This window comes from Zootermopsis nevadensis, unplaced genomic scaffold, assembly GCF_977971745.1.
Source record: "Zootermopsis nevadensis isolate Lab colony 2312 unplaced genomic scaffold, Znev_1.0 Znev_ptg000022l, whole genome shotgun sequence".
Taxonomy (NCBI): Eukaryota; Metazoa; Arthropoda; class Insecta; order Blattodea; family Termopsidae; genus Zootermopsis; species Zootermopsis nevadensis.
In genome coordinates, this window is record NW_028259154.1 from 3,976,304 (window position 1) to 3,992,272 (window position 15,969).

The 15,969-nt window shown below is 37.5% G+C and overlaps 2 protein-coding genes across 3 annotated transcripts; one reads left to right on the forward strand and one right to left on the reverse strand.

Moving 5' to 3' along the window:
• Positions 1–583: 583 nt before the first annotated feature.
• On the reverse strand, positions 584–7,796 carry LOC110841568 (4-vinylanisole receptor). Of its 2 annotated transcripts, XM_087353472.1 has the most exons (7): positions 7,681–7,796; positions 5,807–6,127; positions 3,838–4,407; positions 2,635–2,734; positions 1,779–1,883; positions 1,167–1,322; positions 584–917 (listed from the first exon to the last, which is right to left on the reverse strand). In XM_087353472.1, exons 2-7 carry the CDS (start codon positions 6,124–6,126, stop codon positions 861–863), a joined length of 1,308 nt encoding a protein of 435 aa, XP_087209598.1. In that variant the 5' UTR covers position 6,127; positions 7,681–7,796; the 3' UTR covers positions 584–860. The 2 variants fall into 2 exon arrangements, with proteins under 2 accessions (XP_087209598.1, XP_021942932.2); XM_022087240.2 differs by lacking the exon at positions 7,681–7,796 and having other exon boundaries at positions 5,807–6,164.
• A 1,848-nt stretch (positions 7,797–9,644) lies between these two features.
• LOC110841555 (uncharacterized) lies at positions 9,645–15,515 on the forward strand. The gene is made up of 4 exons (XM_022087231.2): positions 9,645–9,971; positions 10,903–11,214; positions 13,046–13,225; positions 13,704–15,515. Exons 2-4 carry the CDS (start codon positions 10,912–10,914, stop codon positions 15,228–15,230), a joined length of 2,010 nt encoding a protein of 669 aa, XP_021942923.2. The 5' UTR covers positions 9,645–9,971; positions 10,903–10,911; the 3' UTR covers positions 15,231–15,515.
• The last annotated feature ends 454 nt before the right edge of the window (positions 15,516–15,969 follow it).

Genomic DNA, 15,969 nt, shown 5'->3' on the forward strand with positions numbered 1-15,969 from the left:
CATATTTCCGCTTGCTGGGTTCCAGGTAAGAACCACCTTCACATTCCGTGTTTGAACCTTTATCCGGATGTGAAATTCGGATTTTTAATTAAATATTTTTCTAGTAATCTTTTTGAAGTCATCCATGATATGCAACGCTGAAGCTTGGTGTACATTCTGCATTGTGTCATTGAATTCCGGCGACTTGTTAGTTACATTTTCTGTTGCGTCCGGGGTTTGAAACATGGATCCGAATGAGAGAGACAGCAGTTCGGTTGGATTTGACAAGGCTGACACTGCATCGGTTCCAGAGGTAAATATGGATTGATGATGACGGGAAAACCGAAGGACTCTGGTAAAACCATCCCCAGTGCCACTTTATCCACCACAGATACCACATGGACTGCTGTTGGGCAATGTTTTGTTTTTCCCCACAGAAAGGGCACTGTTTGCTAGGGTACATGTTTAATTTTGAAAGCCTACAAATAGGATGCTGGGTTCTTCGTAATTGCTCTTTTTCAATAGGATGGAGCTCCTCATTGGCCACGAGAGAGTGACCTTGAAAGCAACATTTGGCAATGGTTGGTCGAGGAAGTCCATGAAATAGTTTTTCTGCATTGCATATTTTATTTTTGGATAAATGATTACAAAGCTTCCAGAATTATTGACTGTTGCATTTGGTATGAGTACATTAGGTTTGGATTTGTTTACTTGAGTTGGGATGTGAATGTTCATGATGGGTTATTGTCGGTTCATTTGCGTTCTAAAATTCTGTGCACGAAGTTTTATTATGGCGTCACTATGACCCCACGTGATCACAATTTTATGTGGTGCTAAAATGTTACTGTTGAAACAAATCCTCAATATATCTTCTTGCTGCGTCATTTCTCATGAAGTTGCTTCAGCACCGCGAAATAATAATAAACTGTGTTCAGCATCTGAAAGAATCAGAGGCAGATGTTACGCTTTTCCAGCGAAAATTTGTTTTGCCATAACCTCTCCTTTGTCCAACGGTTAGTTTCAGTCAAACCTTCGGAACGATTGGCCACATTGAAGCTACAGTTCACGGTGGATATCGTATTAAGAGCGTGTGACCGGTGAGAAATGGTCTTTATAAAAATTGTTTATATTGCCGTTGTGTATCATAGTTTTGCTACAAACCGGGTGAAATTAAATAGATTGCTTACCTTCGCAAACGATTCCATGGATACTATGTACAGTTTTCCGGCTGTGAGGCTCACAGGTCTCTGTGACCTCGTGATCACTTGCAGCATTGTCCGCTTGAAGCGCTCCGAACGGTAATACCACTTACATCCATACACAGCTTGCTGTACTTCGAAACTCTGCAAACACAAACGTTCTGTACTAATAGAAACTAATTATTTCAAGCTTAGAGTAAGAAGTTAACCTACAACGTTTCCTGATTACCGAAATATTCCTGCATTATATTAATATTTCCTGTTCTAGGAAGGCGATACTTTGTTTCAAAACAGCTTTTGAGTGTCATTATCGTATATTAGACAACTATTTATGCTATAAGGAAACCATTTGTAGTTCTTTGGAAAGTGACAAGTTATCATAAGAATATAAAATATGCAAATTATTTCTCTGTCACTTGTCTTAAGAATAAATAACTTTTAATAAAACAGAAATCATCTCTTCAAAGAAAGCCTTAATAGCTTTATTCTGTGTAGGATACTCAGTGTAAGTGCTGTATTTTGACGTCTCTTGGTGAATAATTATTGACAAAACTGAGTCCATGAAACACAATTTTTTTTAATATTTTAACTTTCGAATACCTTCTGAATAAGTACGTCTCCTTGCGAGCAGAAGAAAAATGGACCCACCAGGACACAGAGAAGCCCAAAGCAGAACTTAAGGAAATTATTCTGTTCTTCCCAAGTCTGCAGGAAAACAAACACATTTTAGTATTTCGCTGTTCCATGTGGAAACGAGATTCTTGAAGGATTATCAGTACAGAAATAATGACGTCTATGTGAATACGTACGAGCTGTCTTATTTGTTGTAGTTGATAAAGAAAGCTTAACCATTTTTAAATACGTGTGTGTGATAATGAAGGACAAATATTAACGTGCATAACATTGGACTAACAATGAAGTTATCCTCATTGCCTGTTCGTAATATTAATGAATGTTCAGAAGTTTTGGATTGTAAATCAATTGGTTAATTAAAATCAATTATAAAAACTTATTCGTTTTAAAGTCAGGTATACGAATCATTAAAACAACGGTGATGATTATAGAATTGTTCACGTTTTCTTTGATACGCCTTGTTGTAGTGGTCTGATTTATCGACATTTCAGATAAAATTTTACTTTACAAATTCGGTTTTATAGTAGACTGAGTTCTCATATTAATTGCCGTCATCTTTAGGAATGAAGAAAATTCTTCTCCGGTGGCTTATGGTTGGACGAGAGAAAACAAAAGTTTTGCACAGCTCTAGTTTAGATGATTGGATGAAAAGATTACAGGTTAGGAATTCAAGGATTGAAAATACAATCTGGTTGGAGTGAAGCCTGCTTAAGAACAGTACACAGGTTCATCTGAGCTTACAACAGTAAATTAAGCTGTCTTAATAGAAGATTTTCGAAATGTGTGTGTGGCCACTGTAAGTAATTCAAAATGTGAAACTTACGAGCACCATCTGGAAAGCCATGACGCACATCATGACTTGAGCGCTGAAGAAATATAAGAATAGCAGTGGACTGAGAAGGTCGTTCAGTTGCTTGGCGAATCTGCGGTCAGAAGAAAATTTGCCTCTTACACGAGATAAACAGTAAAATAAGTAGCCATGTCTGATGTTTACAGAATGTAGTTTATTCTTCGTAAATTAAAGTAAGTGAAGTTTTTAATGAATATACTTTCAACGAATGTGGTTTAATATGAAATACGAGTCAGATTCCAGACTGGACGAGAACTTTCCACTTTCTCCCCTTCCTGTTAAAGTATCGAGGCAGAATTTTAACAAAAAATCTGAGACAATTTTATTAGTATTTAAAATATCTTATTTCCTATCTCGTTCCTTGCTTGTGAGAACAATTGATTACCATATCTTTTCCGACAAGAGAATAATAAATCTCATGACAGGTGGAAACGTGGTCCAGAGACGTAGGAAATTATTACCCTTCCTAGAATACACACGCGTAGAATACATGAACATTATATTGTATTCTGAAATTTGTTGGCTCAGTTGCAAAAGTAATTTTATTAATTTATTCCAAATAAGAAATGTAGTTTTACAGTAATTGCAAAAAAAAAGGTAAAAACTTATATTCTCTCACTTGAAGAAACGGTGAAAAATGCACTTTGGCTTCCTTGGCAAATCTTACAGAAATTCTGAACTGTGTAAACTTGAAAGAAATAATGAGCGCCTTGTAAATCGTATTGCTACCTGCACAAAAATTATTACGCCCAATTTATAATTGTGAACCACATTTTTACTTTTAAAACAAATTACTTTTTGGCCTTAAAAATTCCTCTTAATAACATTTCTTTGACAATGAAATTATATGAATAAAACGTTGACATGTATTGAGCAAAGTTTTTTGTTTAATCCTAGACTGCAAATATATCTCTAGGTAGTTTTATAGCCATTTTGTGGATATTTAATCACTTTTTTAGCGTTAAAATTTTTCCCACATAAAACTGACCTTCAAACACAAAACTGGGACATTTTAGCTACCGTTACGTGTACTTTAATTGCTGGTAGGACAATTTAACATTTTTAGAATGCACATCTTCTTATAGAATAATTACCACCATTCATTAATTAAAGTCCACAAAAAATCTTTTATTTCAAAATCTGTGAAACACGGTAATGTAATGAGGACCTACTCACGCAATAATCATCTGATGATGACGTATGACAGCCACAAAGTATGGACGTAAATCCGTTGGATCATCATGTTGGTGCATCCACCTCATCACCTTACCTTCAGACACGTCCATTAGAACTGTATTTGTGAGGTCCTCAGTTTTTTCAAATGGTAGCAGATCTTGTGACCTCACGGCATCATCCATGTGGTTTATTGTGGCCAGGAGGATCTCGAACTGACCGGTGGTTTGCACAATCAACGCCACAAAAACAGTGTTTACCGAGGTGTAGTAAGAGGCAGTGATTAAGAACACAAATGCCTGACCCATGTAGATAAATTCTCTCGCAGGGGATTGTGTAGCATCCAGAGGCAGCCACATAATAGATATAAGGCTCTTCCAGAATTCCTCAACCTCATCCTCAAGCTGAGTTTCATGTTCTGGAATGTCCTCGTCAACTGCGAGGAGCATGCTGACAAGAGGTGAAATACTCCAGCTAAAGGGAACCATGTATACGATGAACAACATGCTCAAAGTGAGTGACTTGCTGCGTTTTGCTGTCTGTTTGGCAATGAGGTCGCACTTAGCACCAGCCCTGGGGAGAAGACCACATGCGTTATCAGGAGATATAACAATAAATTCCACGTACATTCAGAGTAAACATGTAATACGATAACAAATGTAGCTGCAAAGCACTTCGTACAGAATCAATGGGAACTTGGAATACAGAACACAAAACCAATTGAGGTCTAGAATGGATGTCACAAAAGGAGATGACGTGTCACTTAAAACAAGATTCAAGGAACTTAAATCATGAAATCATAGAATAAAGAAACCAAAATATCTTAGAACTTGTAATACAAAAATAAAGATAACATAAAACACAGGAAGAGAACAGAGAACACGTGAAATGTGAAACACCAGAATTATGAATTTTGCACGCAATCCAGATCTGAAGACTGTATGAAATGCAAGTCAGTAAATGTAGAGAAAAGACAATCACCATCTTTAAGGAACAAAGTACAGGAGCGATCTGGTGTTTCGGGAAGAAAGTACAACACTGGGGGATAAAATCCTAGTTCTCAACTATTTGTAGGAAATCAAATTAGCGAAACAAAGCAGGCCCTATATAATACACCAGGAATCAATGCTATTAACTCAAATCTTAGTGTTACTTTTTCTAGCATCATCATTTTAATGATCAGGCTGTGAAAATCAATCTTATTCTTCTTTTGATCTCCATGTTCAAGTAAGGAAGTAGCTTGCGAATACAGCGTGAAGTTATCTGTTCACTTCTATGCTGTACTGAGATTTAGAATGTGTAGAGCTTTGTCTCACCTTCATAACATGGTACAGCGATGGGTTAATATTTTTTTTTAAATTAGCCACCAGTCGACCAATATGGATTTTAATTGAATAAAAATTTTCTTGGATATTATCCATCGTCTAGTAAATATAAAACGTAAAACGACGTTTCGGAGATGGGACTATATCTCCGTCTTCAGGTTCCTACACAGTTGGGCCCACTAGATAGAGCTAATCCCTATCTCCGAAACGTCGTTTTACGTTTTATATTTACTAGACGATGGATAATATCCAAGATTATTTTTATTCGGTCCGGAGATAGGGATTAGCTCTATCTAGTGGGCCCAACTGTGTAGGAACCTGAAGACGGAGATAGAGTCCCATCTCCGAAACGTCGTTTTTACGTTTTATATTTACTAGACGATGGATAATATCCAAGAAAATTTTTATTCGGTCCGGAGATAGGGATTAGCTCTATCTAGTGGGCCCAACTGTGTAGGAACCTGAAGACGGAGATAGAGTCCCATCTCCGAAACGTCGTTTTACGTTTTATATTTACTAGACGATGGATAATATCCAAGAAAATTTTTATTCAATTGACTCTTCACCATCGTCAAGAAGTTTTAGATTTGAAATATGGATTTTGCTCATGATGTGCCTTTTTAGGCCTCATGTTTAGCAGAACAAACCTTGGCATATGATCTATCATGTCCTGAAGTTTCTCTACCAGCTTCAGGAAGTCCTTCTTCCGTGCAATGATGTAGAGTGCTTCTCCGTAGAAAGTGACATTACCAACTAAAGTAAACATGTTGTTGGTAATAACCACGAGGTCTCCCCAGAAATGGTAGAAAGCCGTCAGTTCCCCCAGTAGGATTGGTATAAACACAATGATGGATGTGGTCATGTACATTGAGAACAGAGACTTCTTCCAGAGGCTGCCAGAAACAGATGTGGGTTCAACAATGCCGGATAATGTTAGAAGGCGCAGGTTCAAGGACAGGGCCTCCATCCTGTAGATTTCCAAGAAACATAATGTTGAATCAAATTATGGGCATCAAAATCTTACCACGAAATTCTTTACGTCTGTGCAGATGCCTTGGTTTATTGTGAGGCAAGATTCTACCACAGTTTGAAACGCAGTTACTGAGAGTTAAGAATTTAAAATAATTCAAAAGAAATCGGTTAGATTTTACTTTTAAAAAAGAATTGATCCATTGATCTCCTGAGGAATGACTTAAGTTAGTCTATTCTGGACTTCTGGATTGTCGCACCTTATGGAGGTGGGTATTTACCAGCATTTTGGAGGAATCTGTTGTCTGCATCTTCAGGCCAGCCTGAAGGTAGAGAAAACAGCCGAGGACTTCCCAATTGCGATGGGAAATGCTTTCGGCTGGAAGTCAGTATCTCGTAAAAGCAGAATGCTAGTTGCAGCGTATACACAGAGGCAAATTAAGCTTTACTCTCTGATGTGAAATTACAAATTAACTTTCATCGTATCACACAATCAGAAGAGACAAATGAATGTTCAGACTCTAAATGTTCAGGATCTTATTATAATAAGAAGAATAGAAAGATGTTAGCAAAAAGGTAATATGTGAATCCTAATGGCAATTATACAATTGTTGTGGTAGATCGTACCTAAATAAACACAGGTTTAAATTTTACAAATATCTTATTTCTTTACGTCTCGTTTAATAATGTTTGATAATAACACTTGTTATGTAGTATGAAATGGTAGGATGAAGTTGGAAAAAAATGTTGAAGGAAATGGTCACATCTCAGTTTGAGTTAGGATTTCTACCCCACCCGTGATAACCAAAGGACAGACCATTTCCAGGCTGAAATTTGAGCCTGGGAACTCCTAAATATTGCAACCTAATCGGTCATTACACAGCAGGTTCTTTGTTTAACGACACATGATGGATTTATTCCATACTATTAAAATTGTTTATATCCTGGATTAACGTCTGTCCCTTCGCAAATCACAGTTCTGGTTGTCTGAATATAAATGATTTCTATTGAATAAAAATTTTACTTGGATATTATCCATCGTCTAGTAAATATAAAACGTAAAACGACGTTTCGGAGATGGGACTCTATCTCCGTCTTCAGGTAACTTGGATATTATCCATCGTCTAGTAAATATAAAACGTAAAACGACGTTTCGGAGATGGGGCTCTATCTCCGTCTTCAGGTCCCATCTCCGAAACGTCGTTTTACGTTTTATATTTACTAGACGATGGATAATATCCAAGTAAATTTTTATTCAATTGACTCTTCACCATCGTCAAGAAGTTTTAGATTTGATAAATGATTTCTGTTTTTCCTGGCTCTTGAATCCTGAAATGTTATTAACGATTTGTTATAAAAGTATAAATTTTACGGATAACAGAATTTGAACACTCTTGCAGAAAGAAATGATGCAATTTGTTAAATGAAGTTACACAAAGAGAATCCCAATTTCATTATAAAACGCACTCCCAAATTAAAAAGTTGCACACGAAGTCCTGATCTTTTATATAAATGAAAATATATTTAGTATTAGGGTACAGAATTGCACTACCTGTTTTTTCAGAGTCTGTTTTATTGTTTGTTGACGCTTCTGTTAGAGTTTGCTGGGACGCACATCCAACAAACAGCCTGGATAGATTCAGTCGTACTCTGAGGTCAAAATTAATCACGAAGCTCGCATGTCACATACAAAGATTTGAACAAAAATTTATCCAATTTATACTTACACATTAGACATTTATACTGCAGTGGGTTTAAACATCAAAGAGAATATCAGATTACGTATTAATACTAAAATTATTCTGAAGTGATCAATGAATCATCTGAATAATTTTAGTGTAGTGGTTAGTGCTTTTGATTTGTAATCCAGTGGTCCCCGACTCCTGGATATATGGAGTTCTCACATGAAACATTATGTTGAAGTCTGTGTTTTGTCTGATGTATGATGCAAAGCAGATTTCAGGAGTTGGTTTTACTTTAGTATTTAGGTGATTGGTTGAAATTGTATTAACAAATATTTGATATTTTTCATTACGAGGAATGTGACAGTCGATGAGGACATTTCATATAACGGATTGGTGTGCTAAACAGTGGAGCTGCAGTGATTGGGAAACCAGTCTGGTATTCAAGACATGCATTGACAGAAGCTGTGAACTGAATAATAACACTTATCTCAGACCAAAGATAAACAGACGTCCATCTCGTACAACATCATGTTTAAAATATGGCTATTTAGTTAGCAAATCTCTGCCCCGAAGATCAGCTATTCTGACTGGTTTTTTAAATGTTTTTACTCAGTTCCTCCAGGCGTCTTTTAGGTAACCACCAGAAAGGCTGCCTCTTACGAACTAGGCAACACCAAGTTGTGCTGTATGGGTGCGAAACTTGGTCTGTCTCTTTGACGGAGGAACATAGATTAAGGGTCTTTGAGAACAGACTGTTGACGAGGATATCTGAACCTAAAAGGGAGGAGGATGGATCACGGAGAAAATTACATGATGATGAGCTCCAAGTCCTGTACTCCTCACCTGACATTGTTAGGCTGATTAAATCGAGGAGGATGAGGTGGGTTGGACATGCGGCACGCATGGAGCAGGGGAGGGGTGTTTATAAGATACTGGTTGGGAATTCAGAAGGGAGGAGACCGCTGGGAAGACCTAGGCGTAGATGGTAGGATGACGTTAAGATAGACCTTAGGGAGATAGGAATCGATGGATCGAACTGGATGCAGCTGGCTCAGGATAGGGTCCGGTGACGGGCTTTTGTGAACACGGTGATGAACCTTCGAGTTTCGTAAAACAGTGGGATATTCTTTAACTTGCCGAATATACAATCGACTTTAAAAAATATATCTTGCACCATAGAGTGAGTGCAACTTTTGTTTCTGAATCGTCCTCAGAGCGGTTTATTCTCAAATTGGCGGCAGGCGGAGGTATTCGAGGTTTTATTATTTCGAATTTTGATCTGTGGACTTGTAGACCGCGTAGTCAATGCATTATACTTCATATACACAACTGTAATTTATACTGAACGGGAAAATGTACAGGCCTTCATAGGAAGATATCATGTAGTAAAAGAATTATTTCACAACTTATCCTTCCCTCTCCTCTCTCTCTGCTGAGGCTACGGTCATTGGCGTCTGCAAACGTCAGACTTCTTCCAAGTAAGAGTCGCCGTTTCCTTGTTTGTGGCAATTATGTTGTAATCTTTCTGCGAATATCTCTTTCGTAATTACGTATTTCGTTTTGAATAGTTTGTAGCTACCCATATTTATATCGCAGAAAATGAATATGACATTTGGAACGTGGAATGTCAGGAGTCATTACGGTTCTTTGGAAGTGGTATCAAGAGAATTACTGCAAATCTTATTTATTGGAAATTCAAGAGGTCAGACGGGCGAAGTTAGCTAGCTATAGAATATCATGTGTAATACTAACGTGTGTCATTTCTATTTATGTACATGCATCAATGCTGATAATAAGGACAGTTTTATGAGGAACTTTATCGTGTGTTACATCAGTTTCCTGAGCAGAGGGAATATACGAGTATCAACGCAAATGTGGGGACGGAACATATTTTAAGACCGAAAATTGGGAACGATAGTTTATACAGAACTGTCGGTCATGACAATTGAATTAAAGAAGTAAACTTTACCACGTGAAAAATTGTAATTAAGAGTGTAACGTTCCCACGTCGTACCACTGTTCTCGTTATAAAAATTAGTCGAGTTGATCACCATTTGATAGACGGCAGTCTAGTGTGGTTGATATCTCAAATCTTTAGAGGAGTTTATTGTGATAATAATCGCTGTTTGATCGTTGGAAAAGTAGGGAAAAACTATCGGTAAGTAAACAAACAACACTGAATTCTTGTACAGAAATTTCATCTGATGAAGTTAAACGATGCAGAAGTTAGTATCAGAATATCAGACACGTTTGCAAAGTTGCATGGATATCAATAGGGGTTGGTGTACAACAAAGAACCTGGAACAATCCAGTTACAGATAATCGTTGCAATACTGTATCATCTGTCTCCACGGTGGTCTAGCGGTCAGAACGCTGGCCTTGTAATCCTGGGGTCTCGGGTTCAATTTCCAGCGGTGAGCGAATTTATAACTTGTGTTGGGCAAGGCCGTGGTCTAGGCAACACGGAGTTTTCCTCCATGGCATCCCAACAATTACTCCATTCACACACAGAAGAAGGCAATGGCAAACCACTTCTGGATCATCTGCCAAGAACGTATATGAACAGGTCCCAGTCCAAGAAAAGGATGAAAGGATCCTGTTCATATGGACCTGTCGTCAGACAGAACACTAAATAATAATAATAACTGTATCATCTATGAATATAATCCCATGTAACTCATTAGCATACAGTGGCTATGTTCTGCATTGTGACTGACTTAATTTATTGGTAGTGCCCTCGCTATCATCAAACAGTAAGATTATTCACATCTGAATAACATAACTGTTTAACGTAGCCTAACTTTTGCGTAACAAAATCAAATTTTAGATGAATTGCAGTTTAACTCAATGTGTGTTGATTGTCGAAATGTATTTGAGGAATAAATTATATAAAATTTGTAGTAGGAAACTTGGTTCATATTTTTAAATTTGTAAGGGATCTGTACTTTATGGGATTAAATAATTTATTAGTTAAACGTATAATTTATAATATCACCGCCATCTTGTCAGTATTGATTTATCATAGACCATTCTTCCTCTACTCTAATATTTAATACAATTTGAAAGATGCGCTGTTTCTTTATCTGCAGCTTTGAGAGATGGCTTTAGATCCGATCTATCATAACCAGTCTCAGGTTCAAGCACAAATGCAATTGTTATTGCAACTCCTGACACAAGTACGAGGATCTGGAAACAAGGGCTGCTTGGAGTTACTGGACGTGTTACAGCAAGAGAGACTAGCTCATCATTTGGAACGATCCCGCTGTGAACAGCTGGAGTTGCAGTTGAAGAATGCAACAATATTAATAGAAAATATGAAAGGAACAAATGATGAAAGAAGTATTAGTTGCATATCCGATGAAGACCTAGAAAATGAGAAGTTATCGGGGCTGCAAGTAGAGGTAGGCCTACAAGAGAAAGTTAATTGCAATTTGTTAGATCTGTTTGGCTCTCAGAGGGCTGTTACGCCACGGATTATTATTATTATTTACCTTCTGTAACACCAAACCTAGTGTCACATCAGTGTCACAGTTATGGATAATTTATATTTTGCACAGATGATTCCATTTTCGATTTACCTTGTTGAAAAATTTTACGATTCCATCATTAAATTTTCATACTTGAGGTAGCTTATACAGGTAGCCCTCGATTTGCGCCGATTCAGAATAACGCCAATTTTGAAACCAGAAAGTCAAAAAAATATATTTTACAATTATTTATAACGTTTTACAATGTTTATCGTAATGATTCTTATACTAAATCGTAATTCTTACATCGCTGATTTTGAATAAAAATTATAAATACAGTCATCTCTGCAATTACGTGTTTCGTTAACGCGAATTTGCTCCATTGACATCGATGAATCGGTAAAATCTGTTTGTGAAATGCAAACTTTTGCATATGCGAGTTTGCTCTTATGCAATTTCATTCTTGGCGCTTTAAACTTTCAAAGGACTAATTTAATCTCCGCGGAGGTCCCGGGGTTATTTTTACTACGCGATCGGCGTCTCATATTAACGTAACTATCGCATAACAGCGGTGATGACTGTACACATCAGTTACATGAAATAATCGCAGTCTCTCGCTGGGACCAACGAATTGCCAATTGTAAGTGTATAAAATGTATTTTTTAAATTCCCTTTATTTTATTTACGTTATTTCAGAGCTTTAAATGTAATGCAATTTTATTACTCGTCAATGTTTGGGTGTTGGGAACGCACGTCATTGACTTCACATTGATTTACATTATAAAAGAGTTTCGATTTATGCCGATTCAGTTTACGCCGGTTTCATCCAGGAACGCATCTCCGGCGTAAATCGAGGCCTACCTGTATTTAAGGATTATAATTATATTACTTCAGCTTGTAAGCAATCAGTCGTCTGGCTTATTCATTGACTGGCATACTAACACACATTGCAATAGACTGAGTAAGAAAAGTGAACACATAATTAAGTGACATCTGGATGTCTATTTGTCCTGATGCTTAATGTCCCAAACTACTAAAAGTTTTCAAATAATTTTATTTTGTTCTGTATGTATTCACTATGAACCTTAAATTCAGAGTTATCAGAACGGGGCCAACAAATAAACCAATAGAGATGTGTGCTCTGATGGAGTACATGCTTTCCAAATATATTTTTTGAAATATATTTTCATAATTGGCCTTCATATTAAGTTATTGTAGAAAAACCTGGTGTTCCAAACTCATATTGCTGTATAGCTAATAGCTATAAGATCATCACAGAGCAGAATTCCATTATCAATTTTCATTGCATTTCGCTAAATATTAAAAATTATACAGATAGAAGTTTCAGACCTCATTGTGCCTTATTCACAAAGTTTACTTACAATAATCCATTTCAGAGAAATGAGTGGAATTTTATTCAAGTGTATGTAAAATACCAGTTGCTGCATGAGATGTATAAAATAAAATTAAAAATTACTTTGAAACTCATTGAACTCGAAGGCAGACAACACAATTGCATTCATTCAAAAATTAGAAAACTGTTAAAACAAAATTGTTTTAAATAATCATAATTTGTACTTATTCTGATGTGTTATATCAATTAAGTCTTGTGATAGTCGTATATTTCTTTATATGATCAAGTGTTCTTACACATTAAACAATGAAACAATTTAAAATTTTGTTGAAATACGCAACAAAATTTTGGTCGATGGAAATATAATTCTTCCCATAAAAAGCAGAAACAATGTAAATTTTGTGGTTACAGCTATATCACGAGAAGAATCAAACACTGGAGCTTAAAAGAGCTCTAGACCTGGAAAAGCAACTTGTCTCACGATTGCAAGATTTAGTGGATTTGAAGGATGATTTGCTGAACAGTACGAGGGAACACAACCAGAAGCTTCAGCAAGAACTGAATTCCTCACACGAAGCTGAGAAAAAGCATGTAAGTATGCATTAATGTGTCATAGTGTCTGAGCTAGGGGTTACGTTGGCACGTCTTGGTTTGTTATTAAATAATGTCTGTTGACAGAAAAATGGAATAATTATATAATTTCAGAGTTTATTTGGAACCGCGTGTGTTCCCATGTATGTGTCACAAACGAACGCTTAAAACAGCACAGTGAGGCAAAGTGAACAATAATTTGGAATTAAACCTTAAATGGATCAGTTGAATCAGTAATGAAAGAGTAACTTTGTAGGATTTTGGGTTTTCACGGCGGTGAGTCTGAATATGGCTGTCTTCTAGGTTGTTGTGCCGTGTAGTTTGGTAGAAGTTTTAGCGATGTTTCAGAGATCATTGCTGCCCAGAGTATCATAATCGGGCAATTTTTATAATTTTGCATATTTTGGTCAAAAATACTTATGGATTCTTTGTGTGTTATGTCAAAATATTTAATTCTATAAAAATATCTTATTTACAGGTTGAAATGGAAGCAGATGACACTGTCCAGAAATCACGTCGCTCTCTTCATAACACAACGACCCAGTTGCTAGATTTAGGCCTATGCAACATGCCACAAAATCTTAAAAAAGGTGATTCTGATGAAGCCATTATTGGTAATGCATCTCTCCACTCAGCAGCCGGTGAAGGAAATCTAATGGCAGTACTCCATTTGCTTGACAGCGGTTCTGATATGAACAGTGTTGATGAGGGAGGAGAGACAGCTCTTCACATTGCCACCAGGGCGGGCCACCAGGATGTGGTTCAGCTGCTGGTATGCAAAGGAGCCAACGTGAACTCACAGAATGCAAACAAATGGACTCCACTGCACATAGCAGCAGAAATTGGTCGTCTGGACATAACAGTTGTTTTGCTTCAAAACGGAGCCACTGTTGATATTCAACGCAATGATGGCTGCACGCCACTGTATCAGGCAGCCTATTTTAACTCTAATGAAATAGCAAGTGTATTGATTGATTACAATGCCACCATAGACATGAGATGTAACTCAGGTTGGGCCCCACTTCATGAGGCAACAGAAAAGAATCATGTTGCAGTTGCAAAAGTGCTTCTCAAAAAGGGGGCGGATCCTAATATTAAGCGAAAAGATGGTTGTACGCCATTGTACCAGGCTGCATGGTTCGACTACAAAGAAATGGCTGAATTGTTGTTGGCTCACGGAGCTAGAAACGATATTCGCTGTGATTCGGGCTGGACGCCATTACATCAAGCTGCTGAATCAAACCACTTACAAGTTGCTGAAATTCTGCTTCAGAACGGATCAGATCCTAATATTAAGCGAAAAGATGGTTGTACGCCATTGTACCAGGCTGCATGGTTCGACTACAAAGAAATGGCTGAATTGTTGTTGGCTCACGGAGCTAGAAACGATATTCGCTGTGATTCGGGCTGGACGCCATTACATCAAGCTGCTGAATCAAACCACTTACAAGTTGCTGAAATTCTGCTTCAGAACGGATCAGATCCTAATATTAAGCGAAAAGATGGTTGTACGCCACTGTACCAGGCTGCATGGTTCGACAACAAAGAAATGGCTGAATTGTTGTTGGCGCACGGAGCTAGAAACGATATTCGCTGTGATTCGGGCTGGACGCCATTACACCAGGCTGCTGAGTCAAACCACTTACAAGTTGCTGAAATTCTGCTTCAGAACGGATCAGATCCTAATATTAAGCGAAAAGATGGTTGTACGCCACTGTACCAGGCTGCATGGTTCGACTACAAAGAAATGGCTGAACTGTTGTTGGCTCACGGAGCTAGAAACGATATTCGCTGTAATTCGGGCTGGACGCCATTACACCAGGCTGCTGAGTCAAACCACTTACAAGTTGCTGAAATTCTACTTCAGAAGGGATCAGATCCTAATATTAAGCGAAAAGATGGTTGTACGCCATTGTACCAGGCTGCATGGTTCGACAACAAAGAAATGGCTGAACTGTTGTTGGCTCACGGAGCTAGAAACGATATTCGCTGTGATTCGGGCTAGACGCCATTACACTAAGGTGCTGAATCAAACTACTTACAAGTTGCTGAAATTCTACTTCAGAATGGATCAGATCCTGACATTAGGTGCAATGATAGCTGGGCACCATTGTACCAGGTTGCATGGTTTGGGTATCAGGAGTTAGCCAATTTGCTCATATGTTGGGGTGCCAATCCTTATATTCCTGATAAAAATGGGAAAACTCCAAGAATTATTGCAAGCGAAAGGAATAATTTAAGTGTTGTTGAGTACCTACAAAGGATTAAAGACATTCGAACACGCACTGAAGTAATCTTTGTTTTTTTTTATATATGTTTTTATGTTTCGTTTAAAAACTATTGTTTGCTCTCCACAGGCTGTTATTCAAAACTTCCTCAATTCTTTCTTCACTGTCTGTGGCAAACTACAACAATATAGTTTTAATACGTACAAGAATGTTCGCGACGCTCCAGGCCATAGCACATCCCCGTCGCCAACTCTGTCGTGAGTACTCGTTCCTAATGCTAGCTGGCTTCAAAGGACACTTAGATGGAAAGAATTATTTTATAACACAACTGAAGTGTTCGAGATAGCAATTGAACTGCTTTACTCTCCTTACACATCTGCATTTCAAATAGGTAGATAGGAAGAAACTATAATCTCGAGCTCATCTTTGAAATTTAAAACAGTGAGATCGAGGGCCATCTGTTGTTTCAGATGAATCTATGCTATGTGGGAAGAGTCTTCAGAGGAGAATGTAATT